This window comes from Ostrinia nubilalis, chromosome 9, assembly GCF_963855985.1.
Source record: "Ostrinia nubilalis chromosome 9, ilOstNubi1.1, whole genome shotgun sequence".
NCBI lineage: Eukaryota > Metazoa > Arthropoda > Insecta > Lepidoptera > Crambidae > Ostrinia > Ostrinia nubilalis.
In genome coordinates this window covers 13539911-13566587 of record NC_087096.1, presented here as the reverse complement: position 1 = coordinate 13566587, position 26677 = coordinate 13539911, and the positions used below count along the sequence as shown (strand labels likewise).

Below are 26677 nucleotides of genomic sequence, written 5' to 3'. Positions count from 1 at the left end.
TTGCTTTTGGTTACTTTGTTTTTATTTCAGGCAAATTGGATTTTTTTCAAAATCTTGTGGTCTTTCAAGAAAGTGCGATTAAAGTTCAAATGAAGATTATCATATTGATTACACGGAAATCTCTATGAGACAATTTGCCATAGAATAAAACCGTTGCAATGACTAACGCTACGATCCAGGTATGTAACACACCCACTTTTAATTTACTTCCAAAATCAGTTTATCTTTCGTAGATCACCAGTTAATTAATATAAACTTTGTTATTTTCATCTTCTAATTGATTAAAACTTAACAGTGATTCATGAAATGATCAGTATGACGAAAACTTCAATCTTCTTTATAAACTAATTTTTTAGGAAATAGAAGGTATAGATGACTACTGGGGCCCTGCATTTCGATCTGTGTACGAAGGGGAAGGGCATGAAGCCTTCGTGCAGCAGTTGGACGAGAGAATCAAGCAGCATGACAAGGAAATAGAGAAATTATGCAACTTTCACTATCAAGTAAGTATTGTGTGTTAAATAAAACATTCCTACTAAATCATGACTAAATATAATTTCCGCGTTTGGTAATATTTATTAATTATAACGTGCCTCACCAGAATAGTTTGCCAGGTTGTAACTGAAAGTAGGACTAACTTTTTTGCTCCGTTAGTCCTAGAACATGATGATTATTTGAATGTGTTAAGTTATCAAACTGTGAAATTTTCATTAGAGCTACCTGTTAGGTTGGAAAAGCTATAAAAGCTTATACTCATTACTAGACTTATAAACCTTCAGGAAATTGATATTTTTTGTATTTTTTGCAGGGTTTTATTGACTCAATCCGTGAGTTGCTCAAAGTTCGATCACATGCTGAAGAGTTGCATGCGGAGATATCCAATGTCGATGCCAATGTCAAAGAAGCTACTGAAAGTGAGTAACTTTTACTTATTTTGTCTTAACCTTTAACTATAGTCGTGAAAAAATAATCACACTCCCATGGACGTCGGGTCTCACAGACCCCTATCTAAAATTCTTCATAATTTCATATCTGAACCAATTTGAATTTATCAAAGAGTTGATATATATCTAATAACTATTAATAAAGGATCTAGTAGTAAATGTAATCAATTTTTAATCATTATTTAATTATTTTTTGGCAAATTTAAAAAACATAGACATTTTTCAGTGTTAATTGACTTAGCATCACATATAGGCTCCTTAATTACAGTCGATTAATAATAAATCAAACTAATATTTTTTTCCTTGCTAATTAATAACCGTGTAACATAAACAGAATTTCTGAAAGACATAAAATAAAGATTTTGACAAGGGTTAAACTTACAAAAATTATAAACAGTGGCCTAGAACACTAAAGACAAATTATCTCTACAGGCATGTGTCATCTTTCTTTGAGAGCTTTGATAGGCAAAATATACACCATTCAGAATCGGAATCTGCAGCAATGGTACCTTCTAAGACATCTAAACTCAAAAGAAGGATCGTCTACAAGTAAAACCTTACTTCTGGAATCTTACTTAGATAGTTGGGCTAATAATATAGCTGATGTACTCAGATACTTTCTACCATTGTGTATTCTTAAACTAAAACAATTTACAACATATTATAATGATATACTATAAAAAAATTATAGTTGACAAGTCACATCCATACAAGCATGGACCTATAAAAAAAGTCGGACGGATTCTCATCAACAAAATACTGTGACATTAGGATATACCAGCTCGCCTGTATGTACAGGCCGGCACGCACACATTCATACCCTGATACACCACATCGAGTGCAAACTTCACACAGTTGACACATTTACGCGGCGAAAAAAAAACACAAATACGACATGTCTTGCGTGGTGAAATTGTGTAAAAACCGTTCTGATCGAACGAACAAAAATCAAGGAATCACATTTCACAGGTAAACTAATAATCTAATCACTTATTTCCCCGATTTTATAAACATTAAAATATTAAAATCAAACGTCAATCACCCGACAAAATAATACGTCAAAGGCCAGTGTTCTCAGTTATTTACGTGGGAAAATTACCCGAAAAGTGGGAAATCTATAATTTTAAGACTTTTTAGGTGTTTATTACGCATACTATAGAAATAAAATAATTTATTATAATAACTGTGTTTTAATGGGATATATTTTCGTAGGCAGATTTGATCCTTCCCAAGGGCGTGGAACTTCGAAATTCAAATTTTCTTATATTTTTGCAAGTCAGTGTCAGCCGTCAGGTTGTATGTTAAAATCTATCAGAGATAATAATATTGATGATACATAAGATTATGATTACGTAGGTACACAAGATTGATAATTTGTAACTGCGTGAATCATATTTTGATGAACATATAACCTGACACTGACTTGCAAACAAAGTAAGAAAATTTGTAAATTTCGCGTCTACCTCAACGCATTCATCTTTCATCCTTTTCAAATGGCACGATATAATTCCGTCTACATTTCCAAGTAACATATCTGCCCATCTATGTTTTTCTTAAGATAAATGGGTAAAATGTTTTGGCTAACATGGCATCCCTAAATTCACTCACACAATAGACAAACGCCAAAATTTTGCGTCACAGTTTTGTTGTAGCGCGAGTTCCGTCCGCCTTTTTTTATAGGTCCATGCATACAAGTATGTTTGTATGGAAATTATAGTCATCGGGTCTCCCAGACCCCGATAAAAGTTTGGATGGTTATTACTCACGTAATAAGTGCCGAAAGACGCGATTTTATGCCTCCTCGGTCCTAACACAGTTAAAACTGAAGCTACTGAGATGATCGAGAGCAGCACGTGGTGGGAAGGTATTTAAACCGAGAAATTGAAAAGGGGGGTGGGCCTCTGAGACCCGACGTCCATAGTTAAAGGTTAACATTTGATACACCAGTGCTCTTATTTAAAAATATTTTATTAAAAATCCTGTGTGATACTTGCTTACATTATGTGGTAAGAATATTTGTAAAAAGGATAAATATTGTACAAAATTACAATATCCTCTTATCTATCCTATGTTATATTATGGTGATGCAAATAAATATCTATCTATCTATCTCTACTATAAATACATAAAATAATTTTATTTTTGGATTGTCGTAATATTTGTTTGAACAAAATTCAGTTTGAATTTGTTTATCATTTTCAGGCATCTGTACTAGAGCGGACGAGTTGATAAGAGCTAGGCGGGTGGAGTTGAACATAGCAGCGACCATCGAGAAGATGGAGCTGTGTCTGCCTCTGCTCACCACATATTCTAAGCTGAAGACACAGGTGGAGGCCAAAAGGTATGAGTTTTGCAATAAGACGATTATCATACTGCACCGCGCTCCGCCGCGGTACGCGGGACGACAGATTTAATCATTGTATGCAAGTACCTCAGTTTGTATGGAAAACACGCGCGGCACAACACACTGACAACGCGTCTGCGCGCGGGATTTTTTATATGTAGCCACGCGGTCCGCGGCGGAGCGCGCTGCAGTGTGATAATCGCCTTAGCCTCCACACTAGAATCATCGTCGCTGCAAGGCTACCCACGCAACGGTTTTATCGGACAAGTACATGCTGAGTAGGTTGCATTACTTGACGCCCCCCGCTCTTCATGAAAAATCTTATCTGGTTGCTATGAAAGATGTGATATAATGATTTTGCTATTACAAAATCAATTTAATTAGATAATTAATTTAATTTTGAAACAGCTTGGTCTTGCTATCTAACAAGACCTTTGATTCTTGCCTTGATACCATGTTGTTAAAGCAAACATTGTCGATACAAAGCTCATTTCAACCTTATGCTAGATTCAAATAGTGCCTTTTTACCCGACTGCGCGACGCAAAGTAGTGGTAATGTGTTGTGTACAAGCCCATATTTTGGAACTACAATGTATAATATTTCTGCCCTCAGATACTATCCAGCCCTCAAGACCCTAGAGCAGTTAGAACACGTGCTTCTACCCCGAGTGGGCCCATACAAGTGGTGCGGACAGATCGCGGCAGACATACCGCGGCTACGGCAAGCCATACAAGATGCTTCTATGGCTGATCTGAGAGACTTCCTCGAAGAAATCAGAAGGCTTAGCCCACAGGTTTGTTTCCAAAGTACCATATTATTGCCAATGAGAGACAGTCATGAATGAGCCTATACAAGTGTTGCGGGCAGATCGCGGCAGACATACCGCGGCTACGGCAAGCCATACAAGATGCTTCTATGGCTGATCTGAGAGACTTCCTCGAAGAAATGAGAAGGCTAAGCCCACAGGTTTGTTTGCAAAATATTTTAACTCGTAGAACCCTAAGTGCCTTTTGACTGTGATTACGCACGGGTGCGAGTAGCCCGCGTTATACACATCACAGGAAAAGACACTAATGCCTGTTTTCACAATCAATCCCTAATTTTTAAGTGACCCCTTGAAGAAAATTCATGTTATGAGTTACCATAGGGGTCACTTAAAAATTAGGGATTGATGGTGAAAACGGGAATAAGCCTGCGGGCACGGAACTGGTGACAGCCGAGCGATGAGCGGTTGAGCGCGACGCGCTGCGGCGGCATCGTATGTGTCAACGTGAAATTGGAAACTCCGTTAGTTTATAATATAACGCGTGAGATTGTAAACTAACAGTGGGTTAGGTTAGGTAAGATTGTAATCTGGAGTGGAAGTCGACCAAACGGGTTCCCACTCCTCCCTGATACACGATGCACGGTACATGGTGGATAGGTTTAGTGGGTAGGGTCCGCTAAATAGGACGAGCCCCACACACCTCCCAGCAGCCCCTCGTGACTGGGAGACGGTGCGCAAACGCATTCCGACCACCGTAAAAAAAAGAAGGTTAGATTGTAATCTAACTACGTCAGATTATAATCTAACGGAATTCACAATTTTACGGTGACATATGCATCGCCCCACGTCGCGCCGCCCCGCTGTCGCAATCGGTCGGCCCGTCGCCAGTTTCGTGTCCGCAGACTTACGTTATCAGTCGCATTGTGTCTCTATTCGCTGGTACTTGAAGGACTGAGTAGGTTTCTACAGTTCTAAATTGATAAACTAAAATAAAATAAGTTTATTTCGTTTACAGGTTGGTGCAATGGCCTTGAGACAGACTCAAGAAATTCTAGGCAGAAGTTTGGCAAGCATTGTCAAAAACAAGAAAGGTAAGTAAAATTAATACCTCTCTTAACTTTTATGGTTTCGTTACATGGTGAAATAATTGATAATACTTCCTACAATTAAGTCTAAAGTGTAGATAAATAAGTCGAATTCATATACAGGGTGTTAGGTAAATGGATATATGAGCCGACACTAGTCTATGTTAACATGGGCATATAAATGGTATGGTGAAGTCAGAAATTTGATATCATCATTTTAATTTGATTAATTTCCACACAAAATAAATTTTATAAAATCCGATTTGTATGAAAAATAAAATAATTGAAATGAAGATATCAATTTTCTGACTTCACCATACCATTTATACAGTGTGTCCGGGCATGTAGTGATCAAACTTTAAGGGCGTAATCTATGGGCAATTTTATCGATGAAAATACTTCAAAGGACATTGTCAGAAACCGCCTAAAAACCGCCCAAAAACATTAACCCATCATAATTATTTTCTATTTTTTTAAATACATTAAGCACCCTTTCATTCTAATGGACACTTAAGCATTGAAAAATTAAATAAATAAGTCTTTTAACGTTTATTCTATAATACTATTACAACTTCCGGACGTTTTGGTGCGTGGCATGGTCTAAAACCTATCAAGTTCCATAATTTTTGCCGATAAAATCTGTACGAGGCATTACCGTACTTTATTGCTGGGAGTCCATGTATAGTGATGTTCCTGCGGCCATCATAGACAATAAAATATCGATTTTGAAAATAAAATAAATCGATTAAACTGCTTTGAAGACTAGATTTGCGTTAAAAGCTAAAAAGATATTGACACTATTACAAGAAGCTATCTAAAGTGTCCAACTGGTCGAAGGTCGTAAATAAAATAAAAATAATTAGGACCATAAACTGATATTCATGGTATCATAACTGTAAAAGTGTCAGAATCCGATGTTGAATCCAATGCCAGTTGAAGTGAGAGAAACATATATCAACCTAGTATAGTTGCCAGTCTCTCATAATCTATGCCAATGAGGGTTTTCGCGATTGAAACATCCGCCAGATGGCAATACGTAGACGTGAGGTCTAAATGCTGCATGATTGGTTATTTTTTACATGACATTGACAGATATGTCAAAATCCACCAATCATGCAGCATTTGGACCTCGCGTCTACGTATTGCCATCTCGCGGATTTTTCAATCGCGAAAACCCTCATTCATAGCACATGTATAATAATAGACCAAATGAACTTTTATAGATTGTGAAAGAGAAGATAAAGATTTTATTATTTTATTAAAATCTTGCCACGAGGTAGTTTTTCAGTAGAAACCAGGATTAGATAATCGCTACAGGCAAGTATCAGAACATTTTATAAATATTTTTAATCGATTATATCCTTGTGAATCGTTTTAATAAATTGTCATTTTACTTTTTCAATTAAAACTTTTTCAATCCCTAGTCTTGTCAAACTGTCATAATGTCAACAAATTATAAATGTCACGTCAGTTGACTCAATTTCAGTCTTCTGTGCGTTTATTGTATTTTTATTTCAATGAAATAGTGCTAAAGGGTTAGTACTAAAAGTGAAAGCCTTTTTTCAGAAAGAAAACCAATGTGGTGCCCTTATTATTCATACTGTTTGAAAGTTACAAGTCAGTGATACAGAGTTGCCGACATTATAACTCCGTAGTGATACCATACCAAAGAAGAAGTTTTCCTTAACACTTGTGTTATTTTTATATGTGATCAAATAAAAAGGATTAATTCTACTGCTCAAATGGAATAACTTATCCCAAGAGACCGAATATAAAAAAAAACCTCTCCATAGAAATTATCACCATCACGAGGATGTGAATTTTTTTGAGAATTTGATATTGGTCCTGTAAGAAAAGTAGTTGTATTTCAGTAGTAGAATCAACCCTTCTTGTTTCATCAGCAAGAGTAACTATAAAAACGCCCTGTAGGTAGGTATTATTAAGCTGAAGAGTTTGTTTAGTGTCAAAGACTGTCACACAGTGTAACTTAAATTGGCATATTATGATAATGAACATAAAAACTTAAATAAATATTTATGTTAATATTTTTTCTATTTATTTATTTTCCCAAAGCTTCACAGTGACAGCTGAAACAGCAATACTGTTGTAAAACTAAACTTGGAACAAACTGTTACAAATATTTTACAAATTAAAATAAAACCGCATGTTGCTTTACTTTCTCGTATAGGTAATAAATGTAATTAATGGCTAGATTATTAATGTTACTTTGTTACCCTCAATAGTGAGGAGATCTTATAAAATGGTAACCCTGATTTTCATTGTCATTCAAGTGCTCTTTCTTCGCATAGGCTTCTGTGATTTGGCCAAGGGCCACACACATTGCGATAACATTATGCGACATTGATTTGACAGCAGCGGAGTGAAGTCTTGCGACTATGCAAAATGATACCCTGTAATCGTAGCGCATATAGACATAGACGGGGCGGGGCACATAGCTCGTAGAGCTGATGGCCGCTGGGGCAGGAAAGTTCTTGAGTGGCGACCACGAGCCGAAAGACGTAGCATGGGCAGGCCTCCCACTAGGTGGACCGACGATCTGGTGAAGGTCGCGGGAGGTGCCTGTATGCGAGCGGTGCAGGATCGGTCTTCGTGGAAATCCTTGGGGGAGGCCTTTGTCCAGCAGTGGACGTCTTTTCGGCTGAAACGAACGAACGAACGATACGTATTGCCACTATTTACCAGACATTACTATTTATTGCATACTCGCCGGATTACACGTAGGAGCACGCGAGTTACAGCTTCGGCCTTGCATTATTATAAAATCTTGTTCCGCCCTTTTACGAACTTCCTCCGTGAGGATATCCCCGCCGAATTCTATGATGAACCTATCAAAAGTCATATTCTGCAATGTCAACCCACCACAAGGTGGACCGACGACCTGATAAAGGTAGCGGGAAGGCGCTGGATGCAGGCCGCTACCAACCGTGCGATGTGGAAGTCATTGGGGGAGGCCTATGTTCAGTAGTGGACGTCCTGTGGCTGAAATGATGATGATAATGATGAAATGAATGAAAATGACAAATCTTCGAACGTGTATAATACCGTGCCAAAGTAATCATATAATTTTGGCACCTTAATAACTATTGCCGTTTTTGTTGTAAAGATCATGCAGCGCTACTTGCGGATATTATTGGAAAGAAAACTATGTGGGCTCTAGATCTGAAGGCGCTTTAACGAACACGAAGTGCTCATACAATGCGGCGTATTTTCTTCCAGTCTTTAGTCAGGACTTTAGTCGAATTAAAACCCCGTTTGAACGTGATATAGCCGCACTAGAATACGATGCTTTTTTGCATAATCGCAAGACTTCGTTCCGGTGACGACCGAATGTTATCATGATGTATGTGGCCCAGGGGTTACCGTAGCCGCTAAGGTTTGAAACTTCTTGCTTAAAATATTGTAGTCTTTGGCATAGACTACGACGGTAGTCATGGAGATAGGAGTTTGTTATCTCGTGTCAGATGTAAATGGTGAAAAGAAAACTCATGATTCGTGTTATTTTTATGCAATATGTAGGTATTTTATAAAAGTGGAACCCCGAGTGATCTCCAAAACCCATTCTATTATTATATACGATTCGGCTTCGATATCTATAATACAATAGGAGTTTATTTCATGTGTCAGATGACAAGGGTGGAAACAACCTACGATTCATGTTATTTACGTGCAATATGTGGGCATATTATAAAAGTGGAATGCCGAGTTGTATTTCTAAAACTTTTTCTATTATTTTATACTATTTGGCTGCGACTCGGCGTGACGACAATACAAAACATTTTTCGCGAATCGGTGTTCAAACATTCACACAATACATTAGACGCCATGTTGTCATAAACGACATATTATAAAATCGCTGTGATTTAATATTCTTAATCATTAATTTTATGGCAAGTGTCCATCAGGAATCATTGTTCTTACACACAGAATCGTATTATTTCGCTTTCGGGTAGTAATATGTCAAAATTGTTGGTTCTTAGGCGAACAATGTATGGAGAACGAACATTGTCCTTTGGGGCTTGACCGATTGTCCGAGTGTCGGCTCATATACCCATTTACCTAACACCCTGTAGAGCTTTAAAGGCTTTTCCACTATACGCTATTTTGAACTCGGGATGCACTGACTATTAAATAGGTGTAAATACATAAACAAATTACTACTTATTACTTTTACATTACTTATTTACTTTTACTTTTTACAGATATGGCAGTGCTAGGCATCTCAAGCAAAGAGGCCATCGGTCCACAGTGTCCTCACGAGTTGGTCGACTTCAGTCCGCTGCACCGCTGCCTCCACATACACAGCGTGTTGGGAGCCAAGAACGACTTCATACAGTATTATAGGTATGTTCGACTTTATTCAGTATTAATATTGGTTTATTACTGCACTAAATAAATATTTATTTTATTTTATTTTATTTTATTTTATTTTGTTTGGAAAACATACAGTGAAACAATAATAATGAATAAAATATGTTTTTTCTTAAAAAGATTTTCATACAATATTGGTTTACTTTATCATATTTTTGGTCTAATCTGAAACTATCGAAGTCTCGGGACCAATATTACGTTAAATTAAAAATCTAACCAGCTACCAGTCATGTTACTTGAAGTTACCAAATGTGACAGCTTTTATTTCGAAATCGCTTATACTAAAAACGCCGGAGTGAAGCGATATCAGATTTACAACTGCCAAGTTTTGTAACTTGTCTAGAGGGGGCTGGAATCAAGTCCTGTATCGTTACACCAGTCAATAGAATCTGTTACAAGAATCAATCAAAACAACTACACTGGTCATCACAAAAATCGACCCTCCCGCGACAAGCACTTTCAAACGTAGGCATCCCCACTTCCCACTAATATTGGCACCATTTAAAAGCCTAGTTTTAAACTTCATGTCATTAAAGGAAAGGTTTTTATCCCAAAAATGTGTCTGTAGAAGAATCCAGAGTCACTTCTTAAAAAATAGGTAGTTACCTACGCTTGAGCCAACTTTTATGGCTATTTAAGTTGGGATTTATCGCTATCCATCTGTTAAAGAGGACACGTTAGATCATTATTTGGTCTTATAACCATAAAAATTGGTCTAATTGATCCCAGAGAGGTGAGCCCAAAGTGAGGTCTTTTTTCAAGTCACATTTATTGTATATCGCGTTTATGTTAATCGTTTATTAAGAAATTAAATGTGTTTTTCTTTAAGGATATTTGTTGGGCTTTCAAATAATACCAATATTGTTGGGGTACCATGATTGTGTCAGTAAAAACGAGTTTTCCTGTAAAACGTAGGTGGGCCGATTGTTGTGATGACCAGTATAATTAAAATATTACTTCTTCTCAGCACTGGCCCATTTATTGTCCCGAAGCAGTGGTAGGGTTAATACTGGGACATGTAAAAGTGCACTTTAAAAGCCTACTTGCAGAAATAAATGAGTTTTATGAGATTTTATTTCTTTTAAAACCCAGAGCGCAACGAAAGCAGCAAGCGCGCCTCGTTCTCATCCCGGCTGGGAATCTCCACGACAACATCCAAAGCGTGAAGAACTATCTCAACGCCGTGCTAGGCTTCTTCATCCTCGAGGAGTATCTCTTAAGCGCTGGTGCGGGACTGGTCTCCAAGGACTGGCTGCTAGACACCTGGGGAATGGCGGTCTCGAAGGTATTATTAAATTTTCTATTTAAGTACAGTTCGCGAGGCATATTAAACTGATGTTTGCATTTGTGTGCGTGCACATCGTTCGTTTCAGCCAAATGACGTCCACTCCTGGACAAAGCCTTCCCCAAGGATTTCCATAACGACTGGTCTTGCGCTGCCCTCATCCAGGCTCTTCCCGCGACCTTCACCAGTTCGTCGGTCCACCTAGTGGAAGGCCTACCCACGCTACGTATTCCGGCCCGCGGTCGTCGTCGGTCTGAGAATTTTTCTGTCCCAACTGTCGGTCTCTTTGGTTCTCCTGCGTACCTAAGTGCGTGCGAATAGTGTAGATGTGACAGTTTATATTTTGCGATTTTTTAAAAAGTTTTTTGTTTGACTCTACTTTTGATGATCAATAAAAATATTAATTTTAATTTTTAATTTCAAGGTGGCTGCTACCCTGCGGACTAACACATCACTGATCACTGACCCCACGCTGATGCTGAGTATCAAGCACCAGATTGTGCTGTTCATCAATACCTTGAAGTAAGTTTTTTTATTTTGTCGATTTATTATAACGTAAGTATGCCATGAAACTGTTTTACTAGGTTTCGTAATGAGGTCATCGATATAGCTCACCAGATTAGCATGCAGAAGTGGCACTGGGTTCATCGTTCTAGCCACTAAGGGTAGCAAGTAGAGTAGATGTAGACGTAGAGTAGACGGCCGCGATTCTGCAAGCGTAGTTTAGGATACCCTCCAGTTATCTATACTTATAATAAATCTGTAGAGAGGTCAATTCTGTACACGAAATATATTTTCAAAATAACTATCAGGAGGTGATAAGTGATCGATACTGATGCCAAAAATGCAATCAGTAAAATTTTTGTCTGTCTGTCTGTCTGTATGTTCCTTATAGAAACAAAAACTACTCGACGGATTTTAACGAAACTTGGTACAATTATTCTTCATACTCCTGGGCAGGTTATAGGATACTTAGGAATTCCCACGGGAACGGGCATTAGCGGGAAAATCCTTTTGTATGAAAAATCTAAACCGCTTAAGTTAGACGCTTGAAACTTGGCAAGCAGGTACCTTAGTAAACTTAAAGCTTAGTTATAACAGGATATTGCAAAATTCCTACGGGAACGGGAATTAGCGAGAAAAAACATTTGTATGAAAAAATCTAAGCCACGTAAGATAGACGCTTGAAATTTGGCATGCAGGTACCTTAGTAAATTTAAAGCTTAGTTACAACAGGATATTGCAAAATTCTCACGGGAACGGGAGTTAGCGGGAAAAAAACATTTGTATGAAAAAATCTAAACCGCGTAAGTTAGACGCTTAAAATTTGGCATGCAGGTACCTTAGTAAACTTAAAGCTTAGTTACAACAGGTTATTGCAAAATTCCCACGGGAACTGGAATTAGCGGGAAATTCCTTTTGTATGACTGACTCACTGACATACCCACGCACAGCCTAAACGGCTAAACGTAGGCACTTGAAATTTATAAGGGACGTAGCTTAGGTACCGTAGAGGTGCACTAAGAAAGGAATTCCCGAAATTCCCACAGGAACAGGAATTACCGGGAAAATCCTTTTGTATGAAAAATCTAAACCGCTTAAGTTAGACGCTTGGAATTTGGCATACAGGTCCCTTAGTAAACTTAAAGCTTAGGATATTGCGAAATTCCAACGGGAACGGGAGTTAGCGGGAAAAAACATTTGTATGAAAAAATCTAAACCGCGTAAGATAGATGAAGGGGGTAAAACGGGATCCACGCGTACGAAGTCGCGGGGGGCCGCTAGTAGATAAATAAGATAAAGATAAATAAAGTCTTTCTTTATTGAATAACTTATTGAATAACTTATTTGACAGTTTTAAACTCTAAGCTAATCTTATGCAACAAAAGGTAAAATTATACATGTGCCTGAACTAGGATTTTTTTTTCCTGTATCTCAGGCGAAATAGAAATAGAGTAACTACTTGCGAAATGACGTTGGAGGAAGCTAGTAATGAGGGCTATCGTTTTCGAGAGTAAGGTCCTGTCATTTGCTAGTAGCGAAGACAGTGGCACTAACTGAACTGGCAGAATACCAGTGGTCGTGATGCGCTCTCTGCCGTCACGGCGTATACTGAGCTGATGCCATTTTGGTGCTTGTAGACGTTCTGTTGTCTAGTTTTAGTTATTATCTTGCTGTGTACCTACTTGCATCGAATAAATATTTTTCTTTCTTTCTTTCTTTCTTTCTTTCAACTTGTGAGCGCTAAAGTGGTAGGAGGACTATCGCATTTGCACTCATCGAGATGGCGCCACTGTAGAGTAAGGTCCTGTCAATCGCCAGGGGTGCCAACTGTTAAGTATAAAAACGATAGCCCTCATTATGTGACAAACGGAAAATAGGGCAAAATGTCGCGTATAGGGCAAATTTAGTGGAGTGGAGATTAAAAGACCTGATGATGATAGTTAATTGAAAATTTCATTCTACTCGTATTTATGTCCTTGTCCCGACCTTTATTATTTTGTATCTGAAGACAAGATGAAACATAGAAACGCTTTATCTCTTGACTTGACAGACCAAACGTGTTTTTATTTTTTCAGATGTTACGGCCTCCCAACTGACCAGCTGCCGCTGCTTCTGCAAGAGATGGCGGAACACTACACAGAAGTGTTGATGCAGCGATGGGTGGTTGTCTTCAGGGACATACTCGACAACGCGGCGTTTACGCCTATTGAGGTAATTTATATTTTACTAACACCGAGGCTAACGCCCGTATTCACAAACATTACTATGAGGTCTCACAGTGTGCGTGGACGCACAGGGTGACAAATGAACCAATTACAGAGCTCTATTCAACGCAGTGCGTTCAATTTGCTGCTTCACTTAAGCAAGCATCGTTTGTGAATACGGGCGTATGTGTTTCTGGAAACCAGAGTGGTCGTGGTCGTCACACCTGATTTGGTGTTCCTCCCGCATTGCAGCCGTTATTGTACATTCGTGGAGTGGACCATTGAGTGCGATTTTGACCTCATCGCAATGGCGACCTTTCGCGCTCTCTTGTGCCTTTAGCCTTCCCCTGCACGACAAGTGATTCAACAGATTATGTGCCGACTTTACGTGTGATACGGCTAAAGAAAGTGAGAATTCGTCTGTATCCAATCGAATTAGACCTCCAATGAGGGCTATCGTTTTTATACTTACCAGTTGGCATACCTGGCGATTGACAGGACCTTACTCTACAGTGGCGCCATCTTGATGAGTGCAAATGCGATAGTCCTCCTACCACTTTAGCGCTCACCAGTTGGTGCCACTGTCTTCGCTACTAGCAAGTGACAGGACCTTACTCTACAGTGGCGCTAACTGGTGAGCGCTAAAACGATAGCCCTCATTAAAAGACACTGGGTCATATAAAGTTAATATCTTAATATCAACATTATTAAGCCTATAAATGTTCTTAAAGTTCTTTTGGTTTGCAGGTGGAAACTCAGGAACAATATGACGGTGTTATGGATACTTTCCCATACGAGGGCGAGGAATTAGAAACGCAACCTTTCCCGAGAAAGTAAGTTATTTTCTGTAACGTTACAAAAGCACGCAAAAACTTCTCTAACTAGCGATGAACTTCATTCCAAATAAAGGCGGTAACAGCAAAAAGATTGAGAAATGCTTAACTTAAAACTTAGATCGTTAGATGGATTTAAATAAAAAAAATGGCGTCTCCAACTCGAGTCAAGCAAACAAATTATAGTTTAGGAAAGTTTTTATTGCATTACTCAGTCTTTCTTACTATGTCATCAAAGATTTAACCTTTCTGGAGACATAAGTGTGGGTTTACGTCAAACGCATTCGATGTCGACTGCATAAAAAAGTGTCATTAAATGTAATATCTATTATTTACACATACTTTTACATATCTTCAATATATTTTTTATTTCCACAGGTTCCCATTCTCGTCAATAGTGCCCGCAGTGTACGTGCAAGTGAAAGAGTTTATATACGCCTGGCTGAAGTACTCGGCAGGGCTTGGTTTAGGCGGCAGTCGAAGAGCGGCCGCTGCGAGGCATTCTGCATCACTACTCCTTAGTAGATCCTTCACTGGGTGCTTGTCAGCGCTGTTTAGAAGACCACTGCCTTTGATGCAGCTTGTGCAAGTGAGTTTAGACTGTATTCTAATGTGACAAAGTCGATATTTGATTGGTGGCCGCTGCGAGGCATTCTGCGTCACTACTCTTGAGTAGATCCTTCACTGGGTGCCTGTCAGTGCTGTTTAGAAGACCACTGCCTTTGATGCAGCTTGTGCAAGTGAGTTTAGACTGTATTCTAATGTGACAAAATCGATATTTGATTGAGCCTGGGCGGCAGTCAAAGAGCGGCCGCTGCGAGGCATTCTGCGTCACTACTCTTGAGCAGATCCTTCACTGGGTGCCTACCAGCGCTGTTTAGAACACTACCCTTGATGTAACTGGTACAAGTGAGTTTAGACTATCTAAGCCATTGTAGTAAGGTCGATTTTCGGCTGAGTCCAGGCGGGAGTCAAAGGGCGGCCGCTGCGAGGCATTCCGCGTCACTACTCCTCAGTAGATCCTTCACTGGGTGCCTGTCAACGCAGTTTAGACGACCACTGCCTTTGATGCATCTGGTGCAAGTGAGTTTAGACTCTATTACAATGTAGCAAAGTCGATTTTCGGTTGAAACCAAGCGGGCAGCGAAGAGCGGAATTCTGCGTCACTACTCCTCAGTAGATCTTTCACTGGGTGCCTGTCAGCGCTGTTTAGAAGACCACTGCCTTTGATGCAACTGGTGCAAGTCAGTTTAGACTGTATTACAATGTAACAAGGTCTATATTCGCTTACGTATTAAGGCATCGAGTGGAAACTGCATTCCGCGTGGTGTACAGATTAATTTGAACTTGATGCAAGTTACCTTTCTATTTCAATGTGTCAAAGTCGAAATTCGACATTCTTGTAATTAAAATTACTTCAACTAAGGTACTAATTAAGTATCCTTTTGTTTCAGATAATAGTGGACACGAAGTACCTCGAAGATGCGACACTATGCCTGTACGAATTCATCAGCAATATCACAGGCTCTGAGCTAGTTACGACACAAGTAAGTTACGTTTCTAGTGCTTACAAATGTTCTAAGAGGGGCTTACAAAGGGATTTCTTTGTTGTTGTATGTGACTATTAGTCTGTTCGCTGAACCGATTTTGATTTGGTATTAGAAATAAGTAAGTGTGAGATCCTACTTCAAATCTAAGCTAGGTGCCGCGTTGCGTCGCGCAAATGTGGTCCGACCCTTAATCTCGTTTGGATGGAAGAACAAGAGATACAATCTGTCCTTAATACTATTCTTTATACAATGAGAAGTTTATTTAAAATGGTTTTTGCAGGAAAAGGCTAAACTCTAGTACGTTGCACATTGCATGTAATAATTATAACTTTATTCATACAGACTGCTGGCAGTATGTTCCAAGCGGCGCGTGACGATGCCGAGCAACAAATCTGCGACAAATTAGAGAAAAAAGTCGACGAGTTTCTTGACTTGGAGAACTACGATTGGCTGTTAGGTAGGTATACTTCGTTCGTTTCAGCCGAAAGACGTCCACTGCTGGACAAAGGCCTCCCCCAAGGTTTTCCACAAAGACCGGTCCTGCGCCGCCCGCATCCAGGAACCTCCCGCGACCTTCACAAGATCGTCGATCCACCTAGTCACTAGGTCCTAGTGGGAGGCCTGCCCACACTACGTCTTCCGGCTCGTGGTCGCCACTCGAGAACTTTTCTGCCCCAGCGGCCATCAGCTCTACGAGCTATATGCCCCGCCCACTGCTACTTGATTTTAGCTATTCTGCGAGCTATGTCAGTCACTTTGCTTGTCCTGCGGATCTCCTCATCTCTGGGAAACTCCGAGCATAGCACGCTCCATCGCCCTTTGGGTGTCCTTGAGCCCACTAGTCAGCAAATAAGGGACTCTCTACACTAGCGTTGGCGGCGCGTTGTTTAGTTTATTAAACTATTAAAGACAGTTGATGTGCCGCGTCTACGTGCCTGCGCAACGCTGCGATGACGTCGTTCGCAAGACGCTAGTGTGGGGAAGGCCTAAGAATTATGTAAAACACACATTTTAAGGCCCGGTTCCCACCAAGCGGAGCGGAATGTTTTGAATAACCTATCAGATTTCATTCAAATTGAATGAAATTGACAGAATAAAATCCGATCGCTCCACCTTGGTGGAATCCGGACATGATATTGCCATCTTGAACTACAAATATCTTTCTTGCCAACAGTTGAGCCGACTGGACAAGCGTCAGCATTCGTGACTGACATGCTAAGCTACTTGTCTGGAGTACTCACGTCTTTGGAGCAGCTACCAGAAAGGGCCAGGTAAGATTTATTCGTCGGGTTAGAGTCAAAATTGATTTTATTTATCCTCGATTGCACCATCATAGTTTTACTGTGACAAACGTCAAAAATCCGTTAAACTCCTTACAAACAACACCGGTCATCGTTATAGTTACGGTTAAAGTTAGGTGGTGCAACTCAGCCTTAGTCGTTTAGTTGGTTTATTATCACTATAGTTTGGTCAGCAAGCACGTAGAATTTTGTCCAATGACCCCAAGCTACCCATCCTCATCGGTCGCGCGTAATGATATTGCTATCGCGCTCGCACACTCACTGCGGGCGCCCGTCGCACAGTCGCGTTCAAAATTCTACGTGCTTACAGACCGGGCTTTAGATTGTACGACTAGTAAATCAAATGCTGAGTCAAATGATACATTACGTGAAACACTTAAAAAATCAATGAAGTCGGTTTTGCCTCTAGACGTTATGTGATGTTATCTTATTCATACCATTGTAATGATAATGACGAGGGATTCCTGTTTTTAAACTTTTTTCGAAACTTTAAAACATGATGCATGTAAATTGATATGTTGTTGGTAAATAAATAAATAAATAAATGTTGTCATCAATTTAATTCCATAACGCGTACTTACAAAATTTACGCATGCTAGTGCAAAACATATGTTCCAAATTCATATTAAGCAACTCTAAAATTGTGTTACTTGTTACAATTTCATTGTTACACCGATTAGGCTATCTCGGTCCAACATCACAAAGTGACACGTTACACAATATTGTTAGCACGAAATTAGATAAACAGTATTCAATAAAACACATTGCGACGGATTTAGACGTGGGTGTGCCAGACACCCGTCAAGCGTGATGTATTGATATTTGGTTTTAATTTGGCCGTTTTATTTTGTTTTATAAGGGTACTAGCTGTGCCCGCGACTTTGTACGCGTGAAAACCCGTTTTCGCAACATTTTTCATTGTTGCTCTGCACCTATTACTCGTAGCGGGATGGTATATAACCTATAGCCTTCTTCGATAAATGGGCTATCTAACACTGAAATAATTTTTCAAATCGGACTGGTCGCGGTAGTTCCTGAGATTAACACGTTCAAGTAAACAAACAAACAAACAAACTCTTCAGCTTTATAATATTAGTATAGATTAGTATAGATGTGATTGACAGGTAGCTTAATGTAATTATTGCATATTAATATTGTTGCTTAAACGCGTAATACAGTTCAAGTTTGGTTAAGTAGTGACAGTGTGGAGTAATAATTAATACATACTAGTAATTGAAAGAAAGCTCAGTTGCCTATAGTAGTATGGTTATCTATCTAATCTTTGTTAATAAAAATAGCTGTAAGAATTAATTCAGTATTTTACTGTGTACCTACATAGACACTAGTCAAAGGGGTTAGAGTTCATTCAGACAAGTATTTCATGGTAGAATCAGAAAAATTGTAAATCATTTATTCAGTACTTAGGCCCTTTAAAGGGCGCTTAAACACGTGCCAACCAAATATAGCTTGTCCTACCACCACTTCGGGACAAATGGGCTGTTGTGTAGGCAGCGGTTCCCGAAAGGTGGTCCGCGGAACCCTGGGGTTCCGTGGAAAGGCCGCAAGGGTTCCGTAAAAAATATTATCCCACGTTTCGTGACCAACGTTGTTCGCTCGCACCTACTTGTTTACGCACAAGGGAGGGGCAGGGCGTGCGGGCGGAGTAGTACGGGGGTTCCGCTGAGAAAAGTATAATCAATTAGGGTTCCTTGACAAAAACAAATTGGGAAGCCCTGGTGTAGAGTGTAGTGTAGTCAATTTGCATACTTTTGTGAGCTGTCAAAACACGACTCTCATAGATTTTGTATGGCAAAGACAAGCTATGACGAGTCTAGTTCGCGAATTTAATTGACTAACTGTTGATTTCAAAGCCTCTAAAAAGTGAAACTTGTAATATCGATTGGCACACGACGCCGCCGCCGCGCCGCCCCCGCGCCTTTGCACTGTTTATACGCGCCGCGTGAAGCCCGCCGCCGCGCCGCATCCGCGTTGTCAAAGCATAATTTCGCCGGCGGCGCGGCGGCGTGGTGGCGGCGTCGTGTGCAGGAGCGCTAATAGATCTTGATTTTGCCACGCAGGGTGGCAGCTGTAAGAGCGGCGACGAACCGCATCGCGACGCGTCTCCGCAACTTGCTCCTGGAGCCGGGCGTGCGGCAGATCTCGTCGGGCGCGCTGCACCAGCTGGACCTGGACGTCATCCAGTGCGAGCAGTTCGCGGCCGGCGAGCCCGTGCCCGGCCTGCGCGACCAGGAGCTGCTGGAGCACTTCGCCAGCTTGCGGTGAGTGGGGGTGTTTAGGGAGAGTGTTAGAGATGGTCTTTTAGGTATCCAGGTCTATGAAGCGAGTTATTGTTGCTGCACTGCTGATCAATTGACTGAAGTGTCTGAGAGCGAACTGCTGGAACACTTCGCAGTGAACTGCTGGAGTGTTTAGGGCTTCTGAGACGGCCATTTGGGAATCCAAGTTTATGAAAGGTGATGTTGCTGCATTGCTGATCAATTTACTGAAGTGTCTGAGAACGAACTGCTGGAACTACGCTAGCTTAAGGTGAGTTTTGGGATGGGGTGTTTATGTCTTCAGAGAATGTCATTTAGAAGTCCAGGTCTATGACACGCGTTGCTGCTATACTGCAAGTGTCTTAGGGCGAGCTGCTGGAACGCTCTGCTAGCATACGGTGTGATGTGGGATTCTTTAGGTCTTCAAAGAAGTTGTCTTTTAGAAGTCAGGTTTTTCTCTCATTAACAGCTGGCACACTTTAATGGTCTGGTATGACTATGAGAAGAAGACACTATTGCTGGAGCTAGGCAATCAAGATTTGGTCGAAGTCATCCAGTGGTAAGTTTGTCTCAGACTGCTGGAGTATTTCTAGCTAGACTAAGTCCTAGGCTGGCAGTATTACGTCTGGCTCAGTACCGCATCGCGCCGCGTCTCCGCAACCTGCTCCTGGAGCCGGGCGTGCGGCAGGTCTCGTCGGGCGCGCTGCACCAGCTGGACCTGGACGTCATCCAGTGCGAGCAGTTCGCGGCCGGCGAGCCCGTGCCCGGCCTGCGCGACCAGGAGCTGCTGGAGCACTTCGCGAGCTTGCGGTGAGCGGGGGAGTCTTTAGGGCTTCAGGGAATGTCAGTTAATAATCCAGGTCTATGACACGCGTTGCTGCTATACTGCAAGTGTGTTAGGGCGAGCTGCTGGAGCACTTCGCGAGCTTGCGGTGAGTGGGGGAGTCTTTAGGGCTTCAGGGAATGTCAGTTAATAATCCAGGTCTATGACACGCGTTGCTGCTATACTGCAAGTGTCTTAGGGCGAGCTGCTGGAGCACTTCACTAGCTTGCGGTGAGCTGGGGAGAGTTTAGGAAGAGATGGCCATTTGGGAATCTGCTGTCTGCTTGTGATGCTGCTGCACTGCTGATCAATTTACTGAAGTGTCTGAGAACGAACTGCTGGAACTACGCTAGCTTAAGGTGAGTTGTGGGATAGGGTGTTTATGTCTTCAGAGAATGTCATTTAGAAGTCCACGTCTATGACACGCGTTGCTGCTGTACTGCAAGTGTCTTAGGGTGAAATGCTGGAATGCTCTGCCAGCATACGGTGAGATGTGGGATTCATTAGGTGTTTAAAGAAGTTGAATTTTAGAAGTCTAGGTTTGTGTCTCATGAACTGTTGATACACTTCAACGGTCTGGTACGAGTAGAAGACACTATTGCTGAAGCTATGCAATGAAGATTTGGTCGAAGGCATCCAGCGGTAAGTTTGTCTGAGACGGCTGGAGTATTTCTAGCTAGTCTAGGTCCTAGGTTGGCAGTATAGTGTCTGGCTCAGTACCGCATCGCGCCGCGTCTCCGCAACCTGCTCCTGGAGCCGGGCGTGCGGCAGGTCTCGTCGGGCGCGCTGCACCAGCTGGACCTGGACGTCATCCAGTGCGAGCAGTTCGCGGCCGGCGAGCCCGTGCCCGGCCTGCGCGACCAGGAGCTGCTGGAGCACTTCGCGAGCTTGCGGTGAGTGGGGGAGTCTTTAGCGCTTCAGAGACTGTCATTTAAGAATCCAGGTCTATGACTTGCGTTGCTGCTACACTGCAAGTGTGTTAGGGCGAACTACTGGAACACTTCGCTAGCTTGCGGTGAGCTGGGAGTCTTTAGGGTTTCAAAGGCGACAGTTAGGAATCTAGGTCTGTGATATGCGTTGCTGCTGCACTGCAAGTGTCTGAGGGAGAGCTGCTGGAGCACTTTACCAGCTTGCGGTGAGTGGGGGAGTCTTTAGGGCTTCAGAGACTGTCATTTAGGTCATTTAGGAAACCAGTTCAAGACACACGCGTTGCTGCTGCACTGCTGATCAATTGACTAAAGTGTCTGAGAGCAAACGGCTTCAGAGATAGTCATTTAGGTATCCAGGTCTATGAAGCGAGTTGTTGCTAAACTGCAAGTGTCTGAGAGAGAGCTGCTGGAGCACTTCGCCAGCTTGCGGTGAGTGGGGGAGTCTTTAGGGCTTTAGATACTGTCATTTAGGTCATTTAGGAAACCAGTTCAAGACACACGCGTTGCTGCTGCACTGCTGATCAATTGACTAAAGTGTCTGAGGATGAGCTGCTAAAGCATATCGCCAGCTCACTGGGGGCTTGTTTTTAATATTCCAGGTCTATGATACATGATGTTGCTGTAAGGCAGTGCATCATTCATCAGCAGATCAATTTACGAAATTGTCTGAGGGCGAGCTGCTCTTGCGGTAAGCTAGGGGAGTATTTAAGGCTTCAGAATATGTCATTTAGGAATCCAGGTCTATAACACGTGATGCTGCTGTACTGCTGATCAATCTACTGAAGTGTCCGTGAGCAAACAGCTGGAACATCGCTAGCTTAAATGTCTGAGGGTCAACTGTTGGAACCCTTCGCTACCTTGCGGTGAGTTGAGGAGTGTTTAGGGCTTTAGAGATGGTTATTTAGGAATCCAGGTCTACAACACGCTTTGTTTCTGGACTGCTGATCATCTTCACTAGTCTATAGTGTCGCCAGAATCTACAGCTTGACCGCCATCCAGTGTAGGCCAAGTTTGGACCTTGGCAAGCTAGATTTTGTCAGAATTAAGTCCAGTGGTACTGATTGTGAAACCGCACCCACTAAGTGGACCTAGGCGTTACTCGAGCCGACAGCTGAGCTAAAAACACCGCGAGTGTAAAGAAAACAAAACGTGCCGTTTTATTTTTTCTCGTAATCACTGAGTTTTTCTCTTACAGACAACTTCTAGACCTAGTGAACGGTTGGGATTGGTCTTCCTACCTCCACGATGTAGGCATCGATGGAGGCAAGTACCACCTCGTCACGCCGCGCGACGCGGCGACTCTACTGGAGAAACTGAAGGAAGCCGAACAGAAGTCTTCCGTCTTCACCGTGCTGAAGAAGAACGAAAGGGACAGACGGAAGTTGCTCGACACCGTGTTGAAACAATTGAAGCAGTTGCAGAATCAAGATGGATCGTGAAGTTAGTGATGTTTGTTTGTTTTATCCGAATATAACTGAAACTTTTGCATAAATCGGACTAGAAAGAAGCACTAGTAAAGAATGTGCAATCAAGCATAAAATTCTAATATCACGTTTACTCCTGTATTGGGAAGAAATAGAAGCTATCACTCGATTGTTATCGAAGAATTTTAATTTTGAATCTTAACATAAAGGCAGTAAGAAAGAAAGTTATTTGAGCCAATCAATTGGTAAAATGTTGCGGTAAAACTAAACATATTTTGTAGTGTAAAATAAGTTAAAACTTGTTACAGTCCTATCAACTTAAGCTGAGAATTGCATTTGTGTGAGTGATCGCCAAAAGTACCGTTAGTAAAACACATACAAATAAAATTAATGTTTTATTAAAAGGAAGTCTATAAAACACTTGCTACCAATTGGGCCGATGTAACGACACTTGACACATCCTTTTAAATAAATAAAAACAGGTCCTCGCTCAGCATATGCCAAGGCACGAAGTACCTCGACGCTGATATTCTGCGAGCACCGTTTATAGAGAGGGCGTCCAGCCAGCCTTACAAAATACAACAAAAAGACAAACTTTATAAAATTACAAAATAAAAACAGACTAAAAACTTTTCGTTCACACCTTTAAAATACGTATTCAATTTGCATAAAATTTCTTTCACTTGGCTGCTTAATGGATTTCGTACAGGAAATTCACTTACAGTAGGAGCCATTTCACTAATATTTGGAACACAATTACATTAAATTACACGTATCTGCTACCAGTACCGGGGGTGAAGTGAAGTATGTGAGCGGCAAGGAAGCGGTGCGTGGCGGACGCGCCGCGCTTCAGGCCGCTTGCTATAAATAAACCGGTTTAAACCATGCGCGGAACGCGCGCCGCGCTTCAAGCCGATTGTCACTCTACACTATCGGTGTGTACTCGCACAAATGCAATTCTCAGCTTAAGTTGAGAGGACTGTGTATTTATTATCACGGTGCTTTCTTAACTGTACTCGTTTAAGAATGTTTGTATATTGGCTTTGTTATAGTTAGGTGTAAGGTTTTTAATTTAATCTTTGAAATGCAATTTAGTCAAATAATCAAGAAAGTTAATATTAATTTATCAAATATTAAGTGTAGCAGTTGATAAAGTGCCTATGGTCTATTTTTTTAACTGATTGAAGTCTACAATTTGAGTACTTGCAAGGCTACTTAAAAAAAAACTTTTAAGTTTAACTATTTATTTACGCACTGTTTATAAGAAAAAAAACCCAAAATACTGAATTTTCTATTGGTGTTTGGATTTAAAACTAAAAAGTATTCACAATTAACCACCAATGAGTTTTTATTGTAGTGATAGAATGCATTTACATTATTTAAAACAAACAATTCGTTGTACATCAATAAATTATTTATTTTACCTAATAACGTTTCGTTTTAATGGTTCCCGTTCTACCAATAGTGTATCTACAATATGATTCCAAAAATACTAGGATAATAAATTGTCCTTTTGCAAAATTGAGCGATTTCGATTCGTTTTCGAATCTGTAATACAGCATGGGCAATGGGCATGCTAATGATACAAATATTTCACCTGGGGGTATTTTTGCAATGTTGTTCCGTACCAGACCGTATCTACGTGACTTGGAACATGTTACTAGAGAACGCGGTTTAAGAGTAAGCGCACGTAAGAAACTATCCCTTGATGTAACCACGAATTTGTCATTTATTGAGAAATTAGAGAACGATGCCGGGAATTATGAAGAAGATTATGTCATCCAGTAAACAGATGATGATATTATTCAGAAGAAAAGCCTGAACCTGGTTTATTAGTTTTATTTTTATTTGAACAAGCTTGTCACTAATTCTAAGTTAAGAATGTTAAGTGTAATATAGAATCTATTGTTTACGTTTCGGTCGACTGTACATGTTGCAAAAAACAGATTTGCTGAACTTGATCTACAAAATAAGGAGCTACCCACACGAACGAACCAGATTACAAGCGTACTGAAATGGAATAATCCAATTTAAGACAAGTCACTGTGTTTGGCTTAAAACCGCACAAGCAAAAAATGTTCTCTGACTGACATTGCTCATATGATGTAGTAGAACTGGTAATACAATATTTTATGAAACTATACTAGTTCTTGCCCTAGTCTAGTGGTCTTGCATGCGTGGAGTGTCCCATTTACCCCCAGGTAAAGTTGAAATTTCCATCCTTTCGTTGCGGACTCTAAAAACGTTATTTTGTGCCTACTCGACATTCGACTCCATAGTTTTTAGAATAGTCCCGGTGAAAAATACGCAGATTTTTTTTATAAATGACCTATATTTTTCGAAAAATGATGTGCATTTTTTACCGGGACTATAAGACGCTCTCGGATGGACAACAAGTACAAATTAAACAGACGCATTTTTTGACGTCATGTAGAATGAGGACATCCTTTTCATTCTTCCCGTGTCCCTATGTCCTAACAGGCAACACGGAGAAATATGCGAACATCAGGATCTCCCCAACCCGTCTGGCCAGCGTGGACAGCGTAGGCCAGTGCTTCATTTCCCTCTAGAAAAATAGAGGGATGTAATGGAGACTAAATCTGATGATGATGATAATAAAGATGTTGAATGAGAAATTAATTATGTAAACTTCACGCGAACAAAGTCGCGTTAAACCGTTAGTAATAATAGCCAGTAGTCAGAAAGTGACCGCAATTAATCTCCCATGCCAATATATTTTTAAGCTCGCGAAAGTTCGTGACATTGCGCAAGCGGTATCTAGATCAACGCGTCAGATGTTATCTTATCGACGCGTGCGCAGCCAAGGTCGCGCGTTTGGTCACCTTCGGCGCGGGTCACATGTGTGTGAACTTTTTGGTTTGGGATTTATTGGCGATATTTGGTAAACTGACACATGTAGATTGTTTAGAGAAATAGATTAATTAATAAACAAGCCTATGCATTTGCATTGATTTGCATGCATGAATTGCTAATGCATGAGCCGAGACCCTCTTGTTCTTAGTGGTCTGGTGATCTAAGTTTGCCGCCATGATAACAATGTCAATAGCATAGTTGTTTTAGTAGTTGGATGGATGAAACTGATGATATGCATGCTAGCAGTACAGACAAAGAGACATGATACAGTATGTATTTCGCATGGAACTTATCTATGGGGTGGTTCGAACCATACTCCTGTCAAGTTCAGTGAGGATTAGTGGGAGGCGTGGAACTGTAACTAATCAGGATTAATAAGTATCACTTAGTACTTTATAAGAGGTGCTTGCACTGACATTTAAAATTAAATCTCTAAATGGTATCAAGATATGCCTAATCGGTTGGTGGTCCTGTCACGTTCTGCGATCGCCGAAAATTGAATTTTAGATGCATTTAATTAGATGTTTGCAAACTTGATGATTATCGTATGTGATGGATAGAGCTAGATGCCTACGATTGGAGATTATTAATCAAAGATTGAATGTGCGTATCATAAAATCGTTTTGGTCTGTTATTGAACGTTCAATTATATCAATGTGTAGGTTTAATCGTTTAATGTGGACCTTGATTGAAACTCGTTTTTCGGGAAATGGTTTCATGACTAAGTAAGTCATTAATTGGTCGTAAGAATTAAAAATAGATTAATTGCAGCAGATTGGCGGCTGGCCATAATTTCACCGGCCAGTAGCGTAGGTCATGGCCTAACTTCTTTTAGGGCAACGTTCCAAAGAATCTTCTTTATGTGTCTAAAAGATTGAAGGACAGTAGAGAAAACGCCTGACCAGGAACATAAAAACCCTGGCATAGAGGCGCGTCAATTGCATTTGATAGTGCAACACTGAGTACAGTCGTACCTGTGTTAAATTAATAGGCCAACTTTATGTATCAGGATTCAGAATTACGGGCTAATTTGATATTTTCATAAATTAACGAAAAAATATTATTATAGGTAACCTGGTTTAAATAAATTAAATGAAACCATCAATCGAGCTAGTAGGATTTATTTTATTATTCATCAATAATAA

General features: G+C 40.6%; 1 protein-coding gene across 1 annotated transcript; it reads left to right on the top strand.

The window, feature by feature from the left end:
- Window positions 1-24089, top strand: LOC135074852 (exocyst complex component 6). Its single transcript, XM_063969234.1, has 17 exons — window positions 1-179; window positions 357-503; window positions 809-914; window positions 3147-3285; window positions 3902-4082; window positions 5071-5146; window positions 9361-9502; window positions 10622-10814; window positions 11239-11336; window positions 13394-13529; window positions 14270-14355; window positions 14734-14944; window positions 15810-15902; window positions 16248-16362; window positions 17080-17176; window positions 19285-19485; window positions 22430-24089. Exons 1-17 carry the CDS (start codon window positions 159-161, stop codon window positions 22671-22673), a joined length of 2286 nt encoding a protein of 761 aa, XP_063825304.1. The 5' UTR covers window positions 1-158; the 3' UTR covers window positions 22674-24089.
- The last annotated feature ends 2588 nt before the right edge of the window (window positions 24090-26677 follow it).